Genomic DNA, 19,409 nt, shown 5'->3' with positions numbered 1-19,409 from the left:
AACCATGTTCTACATTATAAGCGTAGGACCATACCTAGGTACCATTTAGAGAAATGACATGAACACAGTCATGTTTCAATAGGATTTCTACCAGTTAAGTTGTAGTGTTGTTGCATAATCGATCACGGATCGATTATTAATCGATATTGCCAAATAACGATTTATAGATTAACAATTCGATTAATCGATTTTATTTATTACCATCATTACTATCATTTGATTGTTAATTCAATCCCTTATTTTCAGCAATATAATCGATTATTGCAATCGAATAATCGATTATGATTTATTCGGTATACATACTTACTAAATCGATAGAATCTACAGGGTGGAAACGATAAGTGATCTCACTCGATTATTTCTAAACTATACAAGATATCCAAAAACTGGTTACTGATCCTGAAAGTCCTACACGAGCTCTATCCAACGGTACCAATAATAAGTTACAAAATAAACTGGATCTATCCGAAAATTCAATGTTTCCAGCTTCCATACTTCTAGTAAAACCACATAATATCAAAAACTATACAAGATATCTAAAAACTGGTTACTAATCCTGAAAGTGCTTCACGAGCTCTATCCAACGGTACCAATTATTAGTTACAAAATAAACTGGATTTATCCGAAAATTCAATGTTTCCAGCTTCCATACATTTAGTACTGCCACGGTCATGGCACTCATGTCTTGATAAAGTTATAGCAAGTAAAACCTAAAACCAATGTTTTCTATGAATAATTTTAAATAAGAATGCAATTTACGAGTTCATTTGAAGTGTTCATAATTAAATAAAAAATTTAACACTTCTAATATTGTGTGGCTGGCATACATTTAGTATGGAGGCTGAAAACATTAAATTTTCGGATGGATCCAGTTAATTCTGTAACATATTACTGATACCATTTGAAAGAGCTCGTGAAGCACTTTCAGGATCAGTAACTAGTTTTTCGATATCTTGTATAGTTTAGAAATAATCGAGTGAGATCACTTATCGTTTCCACCCTGTATAGTAAGATATGATACAATACTCTCAATATGATCGATAAAAGCAATCTAATTGACCTAATACTATTTTTATTACCCTAATGTGATGTGAAATACTATGGAAACTTTGCATATTCAACGACCTCTATCTCCGTATCCCCACGTATTTCAGGATTGTTGTCATACTATGAAATGAAGTACTAGTATTAAGCTTTAATTTAGTATACTTTTTGTTTCTGTTGGTTTAACGCCCAATATGCCCATCATCCTTTAAAAATATTTAAATACACTTTGGAGTGGCGTTGCTAGCGGATATTTTTGGAACTAACGATCTCCCAATAAACTATTGTTTTGACCAAAACAAATGACTGCTACACACAACCGGTTAGTTCCAAAAAACTACTGACAATACCATAGAATGAAACATCATTAAAATAAAATACGAACTAGAAAAAATATTTTTCATTTGTTTTGAACCATTCATCAAAATATGCCACAAGTTTAATCCCCTTAAAGCAAAGAGTTAAACAGATTTTCCGTCAATGAGGGATAATTTTAGGCTTTATTTCATAATAATCACCTACTATTTTTACTCTATCGGTTATTGGTCGCGCAAAGCGAATTGAGGCCATCACACAAGCAAAAATTTGTATAATATGCTTGTGGTGCTGACATCTTGCGTATTCTTGCGTTTTGTGTGTTCTATACAAATATTACATCAGTGTGAGTATGACATGCCTCAATTATTGTTGCGCCACCAATATTAGGTAATAAGGCGAAATAAAAATATAAATAAGCAAAATGCCAATGCAATTACTTAGATGCGAATATTTTAATATAAGAGAGAAAGCTTAGCCAATAGTGACTACTTTGTTAATAAGCTATTTTTGCCTTTAAACGTAAAGGAATTCAACCTTTTTAAGTCTCAGGTGCAAATAAAAGCAAAAACGAAAAATGGCACACGCTTTACTATAACAATTTTAGTAATTTTGTACAAAACTAAAAAAATCTTAACCAAAAATACTAAGTATTTGAAGAAAGTACATAATTATTTTTAAGTAAAGCTACTTTGAATCTTTTAAGTAGGTAGGTGTAACAAAAATAATTACAGAAAATTATAATAAGTACACAAAACGATTGATATACGAGGGGCGGCTGAAAAGTTTTGAGCCTAAGTATCTTCAAGTGTTATTATTGACTCGCACTAAATTTAATTAATTTGCCAATAACCTCCTTAGTATATGTACAAAGTTTCATTTCATTAGCGTCATCACGCATTTAGTAATTAATTCGTAAACATCATCATGTCTCAGTCATCCGCGCAATGTACGAAATTGAAGTACACAGTTGTCACAAATTTCCTCAAAAAGAGGGACAAAACGCTGATGATAACATTTGGAGAGATATCGACAGTTTATGGGGAGTCTGGGCCTTCATTTGCCACCATGAAAGATTGGATCCGATAATTCAAGCATGGCAGGGAGTCGCTAAAAGATGACCGCAAGTCAGGGCGGCCAGATTTCGCCATTAACGAATAAAATAATGAAAATTTACAGAATCTTGTTTTAAAGATCAGCGAATTAAGCTGTGACAGATAGCTAAAGCCATAGGCATTAGCAAGGAACGTATCGGTGATATTTTGCATACTCATTTGCAATAAAAATGGGGTGTACGCGATGGGTGCCAAAAATGCTCACACCGTTCGACAACCAGGGTCGAGTCACAACTTCGCAGGAGTTTTGGGACATCTTTGGCCATAACCCTAACAATTTTTTTCTCACATTGTCACTATTAATAAATAATAGATCCGGCAGTACGATCTAGAGTCAAAATAAGAGTCAATACAATGGATTCAAAAGGGAAAACGCCGCCGCGGAAATTCAAAGTGGAGCGATCGACACCCAAGCACATAGCCACTATTTTTGGAATTGTGGAGGAATTTTATTCATTGACTACCTACTTTTAAAAAACTACAATAAACGGGGATTATTATGCTGTACTGTTGATAAGAGTGCGTCAAGTGGTTGTTGAAATAATAAGAGGCAAACTGGCGGAAGGAAAATTGTTATTGCAAGACAATTCGCCCGTTCACACCGCGCATGTTGCATGGCTTGCCCCGGGTAAAACTGGATTTCAAGAAATTAATCACCCACCACACAGTTTAGTCCGAATCCCTAGCTATTTTTTGTAATTCTCAAATTAGAAAAAAAACCTCCAGGAACGAAGATTTTTGAGTGACAAAGGAATGAAGGCGGCGTTAAAGGCTCATTTCGAAGGCAAAGATTGCGAATTTTTTTTCAGTGGGTTAAAAGCTCTTTTACGCAAATGTAAGAAGTCCGTTGTAGGGAGATTAAATAGAAAAATATATTTTTTATACTTTTCTATCGGCATTTTTAATACCCTAGGCTCAAAACTTTTCAGCCGCCCCTCGTATGTTAGGTACTGAAAACATACTTAAGTATTGTTAGTCTTCATAAATTATTAAAAAAAAAACAAGTTCAAACAGCCTTATTAAGTAGAAAATGCTCTTTTATTGCTTCACTAAGTTGTTCTTTCGTATTAAATTGTAATGTATACTGATTTCAAGTTATGACATTATAGTACTGAAATTACCAATAAAATTCATGAATATTGCAACAAACTTATTAATTATACAATACATAATTACTTTATTGGAAGTGCTGTTTTTTCTGCCTAGTCTACAAAGGTAGAGTCAGCATAAAAAGTACCAGCAACTTTTGCAATGCAACTATTACACTTGATTTTCAGTTGAGTATACATTACTATAACAATCGACAGCGCAAAAAGTCGATAGTAAGTACAAATAATAAAATAAATACTTTTGATGCGAACTGCACTTCAGTAGATTTTGTGTTACTTCTGCAAACATTTAGTTACAAGCTTCCCAAGAACAAAACAAGGCATTATTATTTTTTTCACTGTGCCACTACATCTTACTGTCATATTATTCCAAATACCTACCGTAATAAATACTTTTCGCGCTCTAATTGAGTTCTCGTTAATTCCCGAACAAGACAGTGAGCAGTGAGTCGCTACATTCTAAATTAATTATTGCATTATAGTGTAGTGATCCAAGTTTCTCAACTAACATGAATGCATCTAACAACATAATTTTAAGTCTTCAGAATACAAAATAAATGCATGTTGAAAGTAAATAATATCAAATTATCAGAATAATCACCTAATATTTATTTAAAAATGCTTTTAATTTGGAAAATATTGTAGTTATTTCAGACAGCGGCGTAGCCGAATTTTAATATTTAGTAACTGTTTAGTATTATCTGGCATAATAACTTCTTAAAACTAAGCCTCTTTCCTTTATCACAAGCTCCATTTAATCTATGGTAATGCCTATAGAAAAGACCTTAAAATATAATTAAATTATATTTAAAATAAATGTTATTTTGGAAAATGGAATTGGAATAAGTAATCAACTTTGTTTAGTCAGCTAAAAAAATAGTAAATATGTATGGGAAAAAACATAAGAAAATAAATCAAAGCAAATCTATAATTTGTCAGTCAATTTAAGCTAGAAAATAATATAATGAAATATAAAATATTAATGAAATGTACTTGCAAATGAAAAACGATATAGGTATGAGATTTTTAAATTCATCTTTGTCAATTTTGTAATAAAAAAAATAAAAAAGCGGCTACACATAAAAAACTATAAAATGCCAAAGCCCAGCTTTGTTAATTTTAATGTTAGAATTAAACAACCGGAATCGTTGATTCTGGGTAGATTCAAATAAATTATAATATTGACTTGTTACCATTACCCGACCAGTTGATCAGTGGATCGTAATTAGAATCTTCTATGTCTAATAAGAGATTATCTCTATCGTTACCATCTGCATTATCTTTAGGTCCATTCACGACCTCTTCATCATTTACTTGCAAATTAACATAGGACATAGACTTTTTCTTCTGTTCTAAGTCAAATATTTCTAAATAGTCATCGTCGTCTTCGTCAGATTCCATAGTTAAAGGTATTCGAGATAGTTCTAGGTTGTCTCTCCGATCTTCTGATTGGAGTACACCATAGCGGAATTGATTGGCATCAATAGCATTGTGCGAGTTGTTCGATTCGTTTTTACTGCTTTTTCTCCTGAAAACATTGAAATATACCATTTTTGAACAGTTCAATAGGAACAGGTTGCAAGTCACTCCCGACCAGCCAATCTGGAAAGTCATGCAATTAGCAGTGGACATTCTATGGCTGCAATGATGTTATTAATGAAAAAGGAACAAATATTTTTTTTATATTAGATCAAATTCACATCTTAATTACATACAATGTTTACATAAATACACACAACGTCAAAATTCATAAGCTTACCTATAAAATATGAAATATGCTACAGCTAGGAGTGCGAAGCCCCCAAAAACGATGACTCCTCGCTTCACAAAACCAGGGCCTAATTCTACCTTATCTTCATTTGAGGAAGATTTATTTTTTGCTGTTTCTATACTTGTTTCAGCTGTGGAAGAACTATTTACAAGGGTATGATCTGAAAATGTGTAATACAAAAGATTAGAACTAGATTAGAATACGGTTGCTGCATGTTTCAGTTAGTAAAGGTAATCTACTCTAAATAGTAATAAAATATTAACAAATATAAGTGAAAAACTATTTGATTTAGGATTTCTTCTCTGGCATTTCAAATAGTTTATTAAATAAAAACTAACATTATATGTTACCAGTCAGTATTAGTAGTCTGATGTAATTGCATGCAAATTCAAAGCAATATTTTCCTTATTGACTAGCATTCTGATTGTTGTATTTTTAACTTGACATTATCACTATTATCAATAAATTACTTATTTGTCACTGATCACTCACCGTTGGGATTGTCTACTTTAGGTGTGTCATTGTTTTTCACTTCGTCAGGCTTAGCAGGAGGTTGGTCATCTTTTTTAGGCTTTGTGTCTGGTATCTGTGGTGAAGGCGCTGCATGCTCTGGTTGTGTATTGGGCGCTTGAACAGAAGCTACGGATTGAGGAGCCGCAGGCACTGAATCAGAAGCAGCGGGCTGGGCAGCGCTTTCAGCAGGTGGCGGCGCTTCAACCTTTACGCCTCCTCCTTCTGTCTGCAACTCCCTTTTACGTATCCTCATCATATTCGTCGCGTGCAGCATTGATGGCCAGTACGAATAAGACACGCTCCCATCAAACCCTTTGCCCAAAATCAAACCATTGCTCTCGATGTTCCCACACCGCACTGAACTCAACAATAACATCAGCCCGCACGCAACTAACATTTTGAAAACTCACTATTCCCACACACTTTAATCCAATACATATAGGCCGACGAATAAATCTTCTAATTTGAAACTGATTTACTTGTTTTTCAATGGGATTTGTGAAGATCTCAAGAGGAAAACCAAGAAATTCGCGTAAATAAATTTGACACTAATTAATGACAAGACAACAAATTGACATTGACATTGACGGCTGCCACTAAAAAAAATATAGCTATGCGTTTAGTTACCTAAATTACGAAAATAAAAATTCTGATTCTGATTGAAATACTAGAACCATTCTCAAGCACAAGCTTTTGAATAATAAGGAAAACATGGAAAAGTAATTTTGCACCACTTTAGCTATAATTCAACAAAATATCAATCATAATCCTTGCAGTTACAGAGTTGGCTGTATAACGTAAGTATGCCTGTGCTTTAGAAAAACATTTATCATAAAAGAGCGCGCTTTTTCAAAAAACTTTGATTTCATGGCGGGAAAGTGAAGCAGTTTTGTTTTATTATTTTCTAGTATTAGGTATATGCGATTATAAATACACTCGACATCAAATAAATCGCACCTCCCGCGACATGCACTTTCAAACGTATGCATCCCGACTTCCCACCAATATTGCTACCATTTAAAAGCCTAGTTCTAAACTTCATTTCATTTATGGAAAGGTTTTTACCCCAAAAATGTGTCTTGAGAAGGATCCAGAGTCACTTAATAAAAAAATAGGTAGTTACGCTTGAGCCAACTTTTATGGCTATAAAACTGTTAAGTTGGAATTAAACGCTATCCATCTGTTAAAGAGGACACGTGAGATCATTATTTGGTTTTATAACCATAAAAATTGGTCTACTTGATCCCATAGATGAGCCCAAAGTGAGGTATTCTTTCAAGTCACATTTATGGTACATTGTAATCATTTATTAAGAAATTAAATGTGTTTTTCTTAAAGGATATTATAATTTATTGGGCTTTCAAATAACACCAATATTGTTGGGGCACCATGATTGTGTCAGAAGAAAATCTTTAATGTTCGCGTCGCGGAAGGTGCGGTTTATTTGATGTTGAGTGTATGTAGTAATTGTGGATTAATAACCATGAAGACGTGTTCGTGATTGTCAAAACTTACACGCGTGTAAGGATATTTCCATACCAGACGTCACTTTAAAATACTGTTTTAACCGTGGTTTTAACACGTTTGTAATTTTTATTAGTAAGGGGGTATGCATATTACTAACTTCGAACTAAATTATTTAAATAATTCATGAAAGAATGTCTCAGTTGGTCGAACAAACGGATGCACGAATTATGTTAGAACCGCTTTTATGAAGTTAGGTTAGAGGAAGCCCTAAAGGGGACTAGGTACTTAAAATGAAACAACCAATCACATAGATGTTTTATTCGATTTATTCAAATAGACATTTACATATATTAATCATATACTTTAAAGTAGAATTTCCAAATTTTTAATTTTTGGTATCTCTATTATTTTAACACTGATTGAGTATCCACAATAATGATGATAATTTTTAACCTAATGTTACAAACATCGGTACATTTTGTTCCAAACATTTAAGGTACACAGTAAATATCACCTACAAAATTGAACAAGTTAGAAATAGTATAGTTTTATCAAAGGACTTACTAGTTATAATAATTACTGTTGTTAAAAATACGGGCAGTGATAAATAATGTCAAACACGCTGGTTGTTTTTTACTTATCAGATTAGATGTTAGCAGCTAGCAATTTACTTGCAAATAGAACTTACTGTTCGGTATTCGTAAATCACTATTTTATTTAACGTTAAAATTATAAACCAGTCAAAAACTAACTACCTATCATTCACTCAAAATCTCACATTATAAGCATACTCTCAAACCCTAGAGCAATAAGTTAAGAATGTATCTTAAAAGTTAATTTACAAATTAATAAATATGCTATAAATAATTGAGTACTCACTATTTTATACAAAAAATCTTCAACATCAAAATGATAATATCACGCCACATATCCCGGTTGTATTGCTAAGTGACATCCATTCTAAGTAGAATAAGTTCTCTTATAAAAATAGATTGCACAAAAGATGTTAGGAAAATACATTCAAAAACTTTCCAAGGCAAAAACGTAATTGAAAATTCAACATTCACTGTGTTATTAAGTGACAAAATCAAGCAAAGCTTGAGAAGAGCAACGTCAGCTGGCATAGAAAATTACGTAAATTTTAGTCACTAAATTGTGCACATTTAAGTAATTAATGCGCAATCTATCTATTTTGCATTCACAAATAGCTAAAAGAGCTATAAAAATGTGCAACGGTTGATACAAAACTTCGATTTTTATGGCCCCTTGCAATGAAATGTCTTAAACTCAAATATTAATAATCCTTCACATCAAGCAATTTCTGCATCGCTGCCCAAGCATCGCTACTCTTGTTTGTATCCTTCTAACGTTAAGTACATTTATGTAATTAGATGTAGGTATTTTCGACACGTTATCTACGATCTTACGATTAGCATAATATTAATATTCCAATATAATTCTACAGCTTATCTCAAAATGTTGGCTAATAAATCTTCTGAAACTTTAAATATTATTTAACTTTATTTTTATCTCTAAAATATGTTACGATTTAAAAAGGTCGCAAAAGGTCGTACCTTCATTATCATGCATGAGATAATAATTATAATTTTATCAATCCATAAAACAAATTATGCAAGTCCTTCCAACCTCTGTCAATTTTAAATATCCCTTCGTTAATAAATATTTTTCACGATTTACACTCATCTTTAACAAGGAGCGAACAATTTTTACTTAAAATTCGAATTGATAAAAGAAATGTAAAATATTGTCGAATTAAGCCTTAACTCTAAAACCATGGCACACAAATTATTCCTAACAAAGGAGGGAACTCTTCACAACTGGGGATTACTTCTATTATCTTTTTTCGTTAGGTCAAATTGCCATAAAATTCTCTCAATCAAAATATTCACAAAGTATAGAAATCCGAAACATGAGCAATGATGTTTACGTATCTATAAAGAAAATGAGTTGAAAAATATGTTTGTTTGGTCACGTTAGTCTCCACAGTCAGTCTTCCAAGAAACCTAGATTATACGAAACTGTAAAAAGTAAGTAAAGTATTATGGAATGTGATAGGAAAAGATAGTGAATCAACTTGAGAAAATCATAACCAACATAATGATGATTTGCAGGGTCTATCCGGGAACAATACGTTACAGCTATATTTGACCGGGATAGCTTACTCATCCTAAATAGACAGTTATCGCTCTAAATTCGTCACACGATCCTATTCTAAACACTTTATGAAACAGCAAGATGATTTTGGAACTAGCAACAAATTTTACCTTTCTAACTACAATATTGCTGCCCCGGATTAGGACGAAATCGGTAGCATATCCTCAATGGTCAACGTAGGACGAAGTCAGAGTTGACGGTTGGATTGTTATCCAAAACTTCCTGTATGCTCTCACTCCAGACGCGCTTTGTAGCTGGTCTTCCATATTTCAGCTAGGGTCACAGCTGAGTGGAAGCGATGGAAAATGCAAAGTGGCAGAGTGAAGCGCTGAACGAGAGACCAGGCGACGAAGCCGTAGAAGTCCAGTTGCACCTGAAAGAGGAGCAAGAATGACATTAATAAGAGATATAGAAAATAATGTGCAGGCGCTTGGAGACAAGAAGAGATATTTTCGAATACTTACAGGGTTAGCGAGAACTTTTTGTGCCTCGAAGGTGTAGATGAGCCACATAGTAACATTGCAGATGAGGAGGAAGGTAACGGCCTGGCGAGCGGGCTTGCTGCGCTCTTGCTCCGGGAGGTGGACACGACGCCGGGATACGTCAGCGATGAACAGCAGTTGAAGGACCACCTGGAATGTTTATCAGTCGAGTGAATAATTAACCAAGCAAAGAATAATATTAAATAATTAATTATCTAAACAGCAAAACAATGAGCGCGGCTAAATACGAGTAAGTAGGTATAATAAAGGCGATTAGATCTTTAATTTCTCAGAAGAGTGAACAAGACAACAAGGTCGTCAAGTTATCGCCTCACAAAATCTTCTGAGAAAAACAGGCGTGTTTATAAAACATTTTAAAGCTTCATTTACAAACACAACTTTGTTTTTATGTCGTGAAAATATAAATTAACCCTTTTCTTGGCATTGTGCATTTAAAGATATGTTGACCAAAACAAAAATATGGGGGAGAAACCAAAAACTATTTTCAAATGTTTTTTTTAATATAACGTTAGACCAAATACTATAGATTGTGTTACACAGTATAGAATCGCTACAGGCTGCACAGATTTAACAGTAATATGCAAAATGTCGGACCGTTGACAGGCGTCTACGCACCGGCTGATAATTTTTATTATTTTCGGTGTTTTTTTTAAAGAATATTGGTGAATATTTGTAGTAATATGTATAGTAAATAAATGTTTCTTGATGATAGTGCTGTTATTTCATCCCAAAACTTGTATCATTATTCTTGTACGATGCGGATTGTCCGAATGTATCTCTAAATACACATTGTCAGATACGTAATAATTTACTTTCAATTTTGAATGTATCTTTAAAGACACATTGCCAGGTTCTCGTTGACTTTATTTTATGATTTTTTCATAGATTTTATCGCATAAAAAAGGGATATGTTATTAGTTAGTAATATTTAAAGCTGTAAATAATAATATACTGATATTACTTTAAATTCATTTACTGAAGAATCATTGTTTTTTAGACAACTTAGTGCTGCAGCAACAAAATCAGGCGCGCAAAATGCTGGTTATGGTTCCAAAATCTCGAACCAGGTCGAAAGTCAGTAGCGGTGCCACTTCAGCTGATTAATTAGAAGCCGCACTTAGCCTCCTGGTTCTCTTGGGTGGTTATCTTCCTACTCCAACCAACCCAAATCACCACAAAAAGCGAGCAGCCTGTCCAGGCTTCTGCATGCTTCTGGTTATAAAGCTGGTGATTGAAGAATTTTAGCCAGTTCGACTGCTGCATAGTTTCCCTGAGAGTTCCAGAGATCCATTTCCGCTATCTTGCGTTTCCACTCTAAGTTGGATATCTAATTATCTTCAATCAAAGACGTAAACACAATTCGGTATCAGTTGGCATAAATACCCCTCGTATTTCTTTGATGGTCTTGCAAGATTCCCATGTGTTCTATCTGCATTTGCTTCTCCTGGATGGTAAGAGGGGTCTGAGGTTCAGGAGATACTCCAACGACGCTGATGGAGTGGTTCTCATACATCCAAATGCAGCTATACTTGCAAGGCGTTACAGACTTTGAAGTGATTTTTTTACTTTGTTTTCAGTTTTTTGTAAAAGATATTTATTTTTTATTTTTCAAATAAGGAATAGCTTAAGGTTTTGTAGTAATTTTCATTTAAATAACTAATTTCTTCTAACTAATAAACCATGCTTTAATTTACTACAAAGCTGGCAATGTGCACTTAAAGATACATACTATATTTCCAAAACTATATACCTAAGATTTTTTTTCGTATTTTTTACATGATTTTTACTCGTAATAAATCCAATATTTATAGTGTAAATCACAAATATTAACCAAAACCGTTGTTGCCAAGTATATAAGTAAATTAATTACCTGAAGCACGCTCAGACATCCAGTGATCATAACGAGCAGGTTCGGTTCATGAGTGAAGGCGCCCATTCCACCAGCGATCACGCTAAAGACAGCGTACACGAAGAGTCCGAAGGCCGACACGCGCAGCAGAATGTCATTCAGATCCGACTGCTCCTCCGAACGGAACTTCAGAGATTGCACCCTGCGAAGAGGCTCGGTACAGGAGGGGGGACTAGAGCTCCATTTCAATACACGACCACTGGTCGATCATTAGATGTAACCAAAACGGTGAAAGGATGGGGAAACGCAATGTTCGAAATGTAAATAAAATAAATGAAACGTAAAAATATGAAACAGTGGTGGGTTGTGCAGCACAGGTTATGTGCATAAATTAATGCGTGGAGCCAACAGAGGATAATAGGTGTTAGGGACAAAGGATGAGGAAAACAAAAACAAATAAAGATCACTAACAGAAAAAAAACAAAAAGGAAACTAAAATAATCTAAAGCGACAATAAATTGTGATAAAGTTAGTGGTCTAGTGCCATCTAACGTTATTGATTAACAAACAACTAAGTCACAAATGAAAATAACTTAGTTAGGCAACTTTAAAAGGCAACCAATCAATTTTTGTCTTACCGTATAAATCCAATCAGAATCGCCAATATTGATAGAATCATCAGAGCACAGTGCGATACATCTGCCAAGTAAATCGAGAGGCGTTTCAAATCTTGGTGTCTGATAAGGACGAAGAAGAGGATCAAGCAGATCAACGAGGCGACCAGAAGCAAGAGTCCACAGAAGAGGCCTTTGGATGCGCCAGCGCAGTCCACCCGATTGCCGCGCTGAGCCGCCGCTAGTGCTGCCGCCCTGCGGGAGAGAACAGCCTCCAGACGTCTTTCCAGATCTTCATCGTTGGCCACACTGCAACCAAACGCGTACTTACGTCAGTTACATGACGCTCTCATCAACTCTAATCGTGCACTATTGGGTTAAATCAACTAAGGTCTGGCTTGTTACTAATATGAATACTAAATCGAGATTAGCGGATGGTTGCATGTCAGGTGAGTTACAAAAGGATGTTAATCTACTTGGTTTAAAAATTTTGAAGAAAAGTAAATAATTACCTGGGATAGCGACCAATATGCTTCCACATGACGTAGATCACGGCGGCTCCGATGAGCGAATACTCGATGATGAAGGGGTAGAGATAAGGAGCCGAGTCAGATACTATAGTGCCCATAATTGGGTCTCTCCCGCACACGGTGGTATTATCAATGTTGGCGATCAATGCAGCTGGGTTCAGATTATCAAAAGATTCAAAAATCTCGGTCGAGTTGTTAGCTGAAAAGACAAAATATTAATTATTATCAACGAATCTAATAAATGTTCTTAGTGCTAATTCATTAACGTCACAAAATTAATACAAACTAAAATGTGAGTCATGCGAGAAAGTTAAACACATAAAATTAAAATTAAAACATAAAAGGTATGTGCACGATCCTAACAAACAAATGACATGAACGAACATAAAAGACGTCAGACAAACCGCAAAATAAAAGTGCAATGCGTAGTATGGACATATGGACTCAAAACGACACTCCGACAAACCTGGCACGTGTGGTGGTTCATCTACGCGATACGTTTCGACACTATTGGCCCATTCATCATTATCAGTTACGTAGGATCCAGTAGAGGGTGTTGACATGGTGCTTACAATCGGTTTGAAAGTAGAAGAAAGCCACTGGAAAACCTCCAGCATGGCTGTCGGATTTTGAGACACTTTATCACCCTCAGTTGTTAATGGTGTGGCTACAGTGGAGGTAGTAGTGAAAGGATTATCGTTTGGCCACGCATCTTTGGATTCGCGAGGGAATCCCATCCCATTGTTGTAACCGATAGTACTTTTTATAGTGTCGATTATTTTCGATTTAGTACCGAACCCACCACCCATATTAAAGTACGGTGAAGGAGTAGTCGCTGAAAAATTAGTTCAAACTCATTTTAATGACACACGCATGCACAAGTTAACTTGCCACAGGGAAATGTGTTAAGAGATTAGTATGAGTTAATGTGGTAACATTACTAACTTGTGGTGGACATTGTTGACGTAGTGGTAGGCTCAGCAGTTGTGGATGTTACAACGTTCAGGATTTGCTCACCAGCAGATTTCACGGTACTCATTACTGTGGAAGCGGCCGTAGTCGCTGCTGTAGTGATACCGTAAACTTTACCAGAGTGCCTGAGAGTATGCTTGCGGATGACTTCTGAAGACGTAAATATTCTAATGTTAGTACACTTAGTGCTTCACTCACATGCTGATTAAATTAGTGTAGCTAGGCAGAATCTTTAATAAATGGTGCAAGTGTATAAAAAAACTTCATGACCTGGATACTTACTTCCAAGAACACCTTCGCCTGGGACACCCAGAGGATTTTTCACGTGGTAGTCTGTGATCTCCTTCAGGGATTCAAGAACCAATGTTCTAATCCAAACACAGATGTTAGTAGCAACGACGTGCATCAGACCGAACCGAGCAATCACTTTGAAACGGTGGATGTTCAGCTGTAAAATAATTGTTTAGATGAATGGATAACGTTGTACAAAATGTAATACATAAATAAGTACATAATTTCGGAACTTACTCGAGAATTCATGAAAATGAAATACATTTGCATGAAAGTAAAGACCATCTGCAAGACAGGATTGATGCCTTTCAAAATAAGATAGCAGGGAGACACCTGTGGTAGCTCGAAGAATGTTCCGAACTCCAAACCATTATAAATCATAGTACCCAGGCCGAAAGCTGAAAATCAAAATAAATACTGTACTGTACTGTAAATGAGCTCCTCTAAGTTAAACGGCAATGACTCTACTGTTGTAGTTGAAAAATTTACTTACCGATAGCTCCAATTCTAAGGAAGAAACTTCCATGGCTGTGGTCATTTTGCGAAGTCTTCCGTCTTCGGATTGGTCTAGCAACTGGTCCAGCCTCCAACTCCACGATGTCTTGTTGCTATTCAAAAAATAAAAAGTTAATTATTTGCCAGGAAAAATGTGAATTTACCTACCTCTCTGGAAGAAAGCAAAACATACGAGTAGTGTGGATTTTTCGGAATATTTTTTGAAGTAACGATTTGCGGAGAAGTGTATACTCCAGAACTTACTAGCTCTTATTAGTCTATCTACATAATGAGGTGGCAAAGATGTATTTTGTTAATACCGTCAACGTTTCTTCAGACGCAGACGCTACACACTATCGAAGCTTTTAACGTGACTCTTTATTAAAGTGATGATTACTGATTGATTACTTACACACAAGCCCAGTCTGAGGAAGCGAGATGATACGGTAGCAGAAAAAACACAAGCACTATCGCAAAAAAGTACTACAACAGCACATCCAAAGCTCTCTGAAGTTATGATACACAAAATGAACAAGCGAGATGCGTCAATGTATACCTCACCTGTTCGGTCGCATATAATTGCGCCATTTGTATTTGCAATTGCTGTTGACGAACTTTATCACGCATCTTACGGGGATACACCTCCTGCCCAAATGATATGGAAAAAACAAAAAAGTTGGCAGCGTAAACAAAAGGGGTCATGCAGCTTGTTACATTCTGACAAAGCTTTATGATAATAATTTCGTGGGAGGCCAACAAAAATAACGAATGTGAGCAAAAACATAATTTTGAATTAAAACGTTGAAATCAAAATAAATAAACACTAACGTGAGGTTATCTAACACAGGACGACACGTGAAAGCGCAAAAAGAGTGTAACATTAAATGTTAAATACATTGTGTTGGATGTGCTGTGTATGATGTGTGTTGTATGAAATACCCACTCACCTGAAACTGGCTCTGCTTCTTCGATTCTTTGGTAGGTTTTTCTTTGCCAGCGTCTTTTTCCTTTTCCTTATCTTTTTTCTTGCCATCTTTTTTCGCGTCCTTCTTGCCATCCTTTCCTTCCTTTGCATCTTTAGCTTCTTTCCCTTCTTTGTCTTTGGTTTTATTTTCCTTTTCCTTCTTGGGTTTCTTCTCTTTCGGCGGTGGCTTGGGTTTTGGTGGACTACCGCTGCAGCATGCACTTTCTAGGATAACAAAATGTATTTTTTTACAAGTTATTGAAATAGCTAGTTCGGATTCTAAACTTCTCTATTGCAATTTAAGTAATTGAGGATATCTTTGCCAGGATCTATAGGATCTTACTTACTCAATTAAGGGTATACTGACCTTGAAGCAGGAAGCAGAAGACGTACAACAAAAACAATATGCTCATGCCATACAGGTAGGTGAAGAAGCCTTCGTAGTAGTACAGGGGCAGGTTGTGTGTGATGACGTCGCTGATGACGTAAGCAATGCATACCACTACTAAAAGCTTCGCGTAGATGAAACTCGATATGATGAACAGCGACGTTCTGTAATAGAAACATTGTTATTTGTATTGCGGTCTTCGTTGTGGCTACTTTTATCATTGAACTCTTTTGATCGGTATACATTGTGTAAAGAAATACATTTGTTTCAATGCATTCGATACGATTATTAGGAGTGTTTATATGTGGCCGGGAGAGGTATTGCGTTGCACTTGTACGGAAGTGTACTATTAAATTAAAGGTTTGGGTAGGTACAAGAAGCAGAACCAAAATGCCATATTTCCTATTCTACCTAAATAATTTAACTAGGTAACTACTTATTCATTTGGCTCGCAGTCATCATGCGTCGCATACAAAATTGGGTCATCCGACATTACGTATGCTAATTAGTAGCTTGCATTTAGCTGCACGAGATTCAATTTTAGTTAGTTTTTTATGACATGAATTAATTTTAGTTATTTTAATAAAGTTCATTTAAAAATGGTCTAACTACGCAGTTACGATATTGCGCACCATTATTATTTTTATTAAGATCGCACTTAATAACTAAAAATCTAAATTTATTTTTTATAACATAAATTTTATTATTTTGTAACGATATCTAATTTTAGCTTTCAAGTTTCACCAAGATACTTTTATTAAAGTTTATTATTTATTATTATTATCTATGAATTAAAAAAAACATAATTGATTTATGAATTACGACTTCATTATCTAGAGCCAATTCAATTAACAGCAAACGTACTTTTTCGACGGTTTCGGCTGAACGCATTTGAGCTCCATCTCTTTGTTCGCGGTGTTGTGCTTCTCGGCTATAGCGATGTCGCTGCCCTGCTGGCGGTGCTGCCCTACCGGGAGCGTCGCCATATTGTCCACCGCCTCCAAGTCCACCGTCGCCACCTTCACCTCAGCCTCGGCGGCTGACGCCTGATGCTTGTCCTTCCCCATCACTGCACTATCTCACAGGCCCATAGTTCACGGTTAGGCCAAGGTAAGCTCTTTCGAGGGAAAACCTCCGGAAGTGCACAGCGAGACCGTGCCTCAGGGTTGAGTGCCGGCCGAGTTGCGCAATACGGGATGCTGCGCGCTATACCAGGGGCGGCACCCTCCGCACCCTATTCCGTTTAAATTGCACTCTTAATGGCGAGAGGGTCGTAATTTTGAGTTACGGAGAGGGAACGAGTAAGGAATGCATTCCGGTTTGGGGCGGCTCGGATTATGTTGCATGTTTTGTTTCGATTAGGAGGTATGAATTACTTTTTGATATCTGTCTCAGAATCTTTTACAATACCATCCAAAATCATTTGTCATTAGTTTTGGGCCGTGTTTAAGATTAATAAATACTAGTTATATTAAATCTCAAGACATTTTAAAATTCGTAAACTATTTTTGGCAGCCCTGCGAATCGGCGTCCCGCGGTCGATAGAGGCGCGTCTCTCCCGGAGAGCTTTGGGAGACTGCGCGAGCGACCCACTGACCCGGCCCAGCCTCACCCACCGAGCGCATCCGAGCCACCCTTGTGACAACCCTAATTGCACGGTGCATTTCATGGTGAAAACCGTAGCAGACAAACACGGGTTTATGAAAGAAGTTTGTTACTACGCATTTTCATTACTTGCCCGTCCGCGCATGCCCAGTGGGCTTAGGATTCTGCGCTAGGTCTTTGAACTTTCTATCCAGTGCCAATTTATAAGACACCGGGGCGATGTTTGTCTTACATAATGGATATCGCCTAGTAACCGTTATCAATATTTCCTAAGAATATCAAAGTAATAAGTATTAATTTTCAATCGCTGAAGGTAATTGGTTTAATTTAATAAACCACCTACTCTAAGGATTCTGAAGCCAATCATTTCATGAATTTTATAAATGAAATCCATTCCACTCTCCACCCTCGGATTACTTCAGTAAAAATTGAACAAGCAATCACCGCTTCTGGTACAAAATCGTATCAGAGTTGAGAAACAATATAGTACTTACCCCACCTACCCATTGAATAGGTAATATATTATTAAAGTTCACACTAAATTGTCTTAAACCTAACGTGATAGATTAATCCCATGTTTAACTATGTATTTTTTTTCTAATCTGGGTTTGATTCTTTACTTTATAAACATTCGTTGCTATCAATAAAAGCTCACATAGTATCTATTGCTCCACGTATCATTTAACTAAATTAAACACGGTACAATACAAAATCAATCCCATGTTTAACTATGTATTTTTTTTCTAATCTGGGTTTTATTCTTTACTTTATAAACATTCGTTGCTATCAATAAAAGCGCACATAGTATCTATTGCTCCACGTATCATTTAACTAAATTAAACACGGTACAATACAAAATCCGCTGACAGCAGCCGCTGTCAGCTGTGTGGTGTAGAGTCCTCAAAAAACAGCAGGAAAGTTACGCTTACGTTATCGTTAGTCTCTAATTCTTGCACCCTCTACGTAATCGCCTTAACACTGTCAGTACGGTGTTAAGAAATCCATTAGTGGATGACTGCGACGACACTTCGTTAAACGATCACGCTTGCCCTAATTAGTTGGTTGCCTAACACAAGGACTAAATGTGGCTAAAAGTGAAACCAACTAATTAGTGATGTATGGGCGAAAGCAACATTAGGTATTTAATCATTGATGTACTTTTAACTCATTGAGGTTATACTTATACTTATCATCATCATCATCATCATCATTTCAGCCACAGGACGTCAATAATTGAAGTTCACCAATTATGATTAGTGAATTTAAAGTTATAATTTAGTTGTACTTGTACCTACTTGTACGAGTAATTCATTTAAATAGATATGATTTGTAATCAGACTCAAGTATTTTTTTTACTTTTGGTGTGGCTGGAAAAATTGCGGGAATTGTAGATATTTACTTAGTTAACTACTAACTTAGTTGATAACTAGTTACAAAACCAGAATTCATTTGAATCTGAAATAATTCAAGTTAAAGCAATTTAAATCCTTTGAAGGGATCAAATAAATCCCTTGAAAGTTTGCCCAATAACATTGCTATTTGAAATATGCCTGCGATTTTACGCAAATATTTTCTCAACTACCGCAAAATCTGTTTTTGTACGTACTTAGGAGATTATAATTTTATTTGCCCAGATTATATAACTCGTTGAATATCCCTTTTTGCCCAAAGTTAAGGGTCCAGCAGGGT

General features: G+C 35.7%; 2 protein-coding genes across 11 annotated transcripts in view; both read right to left on the bottom strand.

Annotated features, from left to right (window-relative positions):
• Positions 1-3,468: 3,468 nt before the first annotated feature.
• On the bottom strand, positions 3,469-6,424 carry LOC135073332 (uncharacterized). Its single transcript, XM_063967482.1, has 3 exons — positions 5,847-6,424; positions 5,343-5,514; positions 3,469-5,111 (listed from the first exon to the last, which is right to left on the bottom strand). Exons 1-3 carry the CDS (start codon positions 6,262-6,264, stop codon positions 4,757-4,759), a joined length of 945 nt encoding a protein of 314 aa, XP_063823552.1. The 5' UTR covers positions 6,265-6,424; the 3' UTR covers positions 3,469-4,756.
• Positions 6,425-7,637: 1,213 nt separating this feature from the next.
• Positions 7,638-19,409, bottom strand: part of LOC135073331 (proton channel OtopLc) — a 56,264-nt gene continuing 44,492 nt past the window's right edge. For 3 of the 10 annotated variants that reach the window (XM_063967471.1, XM_063967473.1, XM_063967472.1), the window contains exons 4-16: positions 16,095-16,279; positions 15,711-15,952; positions 15,325-15,408; positions 14,762-14,876; positions 14,506-14,666; positions 14,260-14,425; positions 13,951-14,127; positions 13,472-13,840; positions 12,988-13,204; positions 12,500-12,784; positions 11,883-12,120; positions 9,974-10,141; positions 7,638-9,882 (exon numbers count right to left, since the gene is read on the bottom strand). In XM_063967471.1, coding sequence (XP_063823541.1) covers positions 9,742-9,882; positions 9,974-10,141; positions 11,883-12,120; positions 12,500-12,784; positions 12,988-13,204; positions 13,472-13,840; positions 13,951-14,127; positions 14,260-14,425; positions 14,506-14,666; positions 14,762-14,876; positions 15,325-15,408; positions 15,711-15,952; positions 16,095-16,279 — 2,548 coding nt within the window. In that variant the 3' untranslated portion in view covers positions 7,638-9,741. Of the gene's footprint in view, positions 9,883-9,973; positions 10,142-11,882; positions 12,121-12,499; positions 12,785-12,987; positions 13,205-13,471; positions 13,841-13,950; positions 14,128-14,259; positions 14,426-14,505; positions 14,667-14,761; positions 14,877-15,324; positions 15,409-15,710; positions 15,953-16,094; positions 16,280-16,979; positions 17,281-19,409 lie in introns of those variants that run through there. The other 7 variants (XM_063967478.1, XM_063967479.1, XM_063967476.1 and 4 more) reach the window with 7 other exon arrangements.

Source organism: Ostrinia nubilalis, chromosome 7 (genome assembly GCF_963855985.1).
Source record: "Ostrinia nubilalis chromosome 7, ilOstNubi1.1, whole genome shotgun sequence".
NCBI classification, from domain to species: Eukaryota; Metazoa; Arthropoda; class Insecta; order Lepidoptera; family Crambidae; genus Ostrinia; species Ostrinia nubilalis.
Note: the sequence above shows the minus strand (reverse complement) of the source record. Positions and strands in the feature narration are given on the sequence as shown.

Coding starts and splice junctions, on each gene's coding strand:
- LOC135073332 (XM_063967482.1), bottom strand. CDS start 6,264: ATGTTAGTTGCGTGCGGGCTGATGTTATTGTTGAGTTCAGTGCGGTGT. Junction 5,515..5,846: donor TAAAGTAGACAATCCCAACG/GTGAGTGATCAG, acceptor ACACATTTTCAG/ATCATACCCTTGTAAATAGT. Junction 5,112..5,342: donor GCATATTTCATATTTTATAG/GTAAGCTTATGA, acceptor CAATGTTTTCAG/GAGAAAAAGCAGTAAAAACG.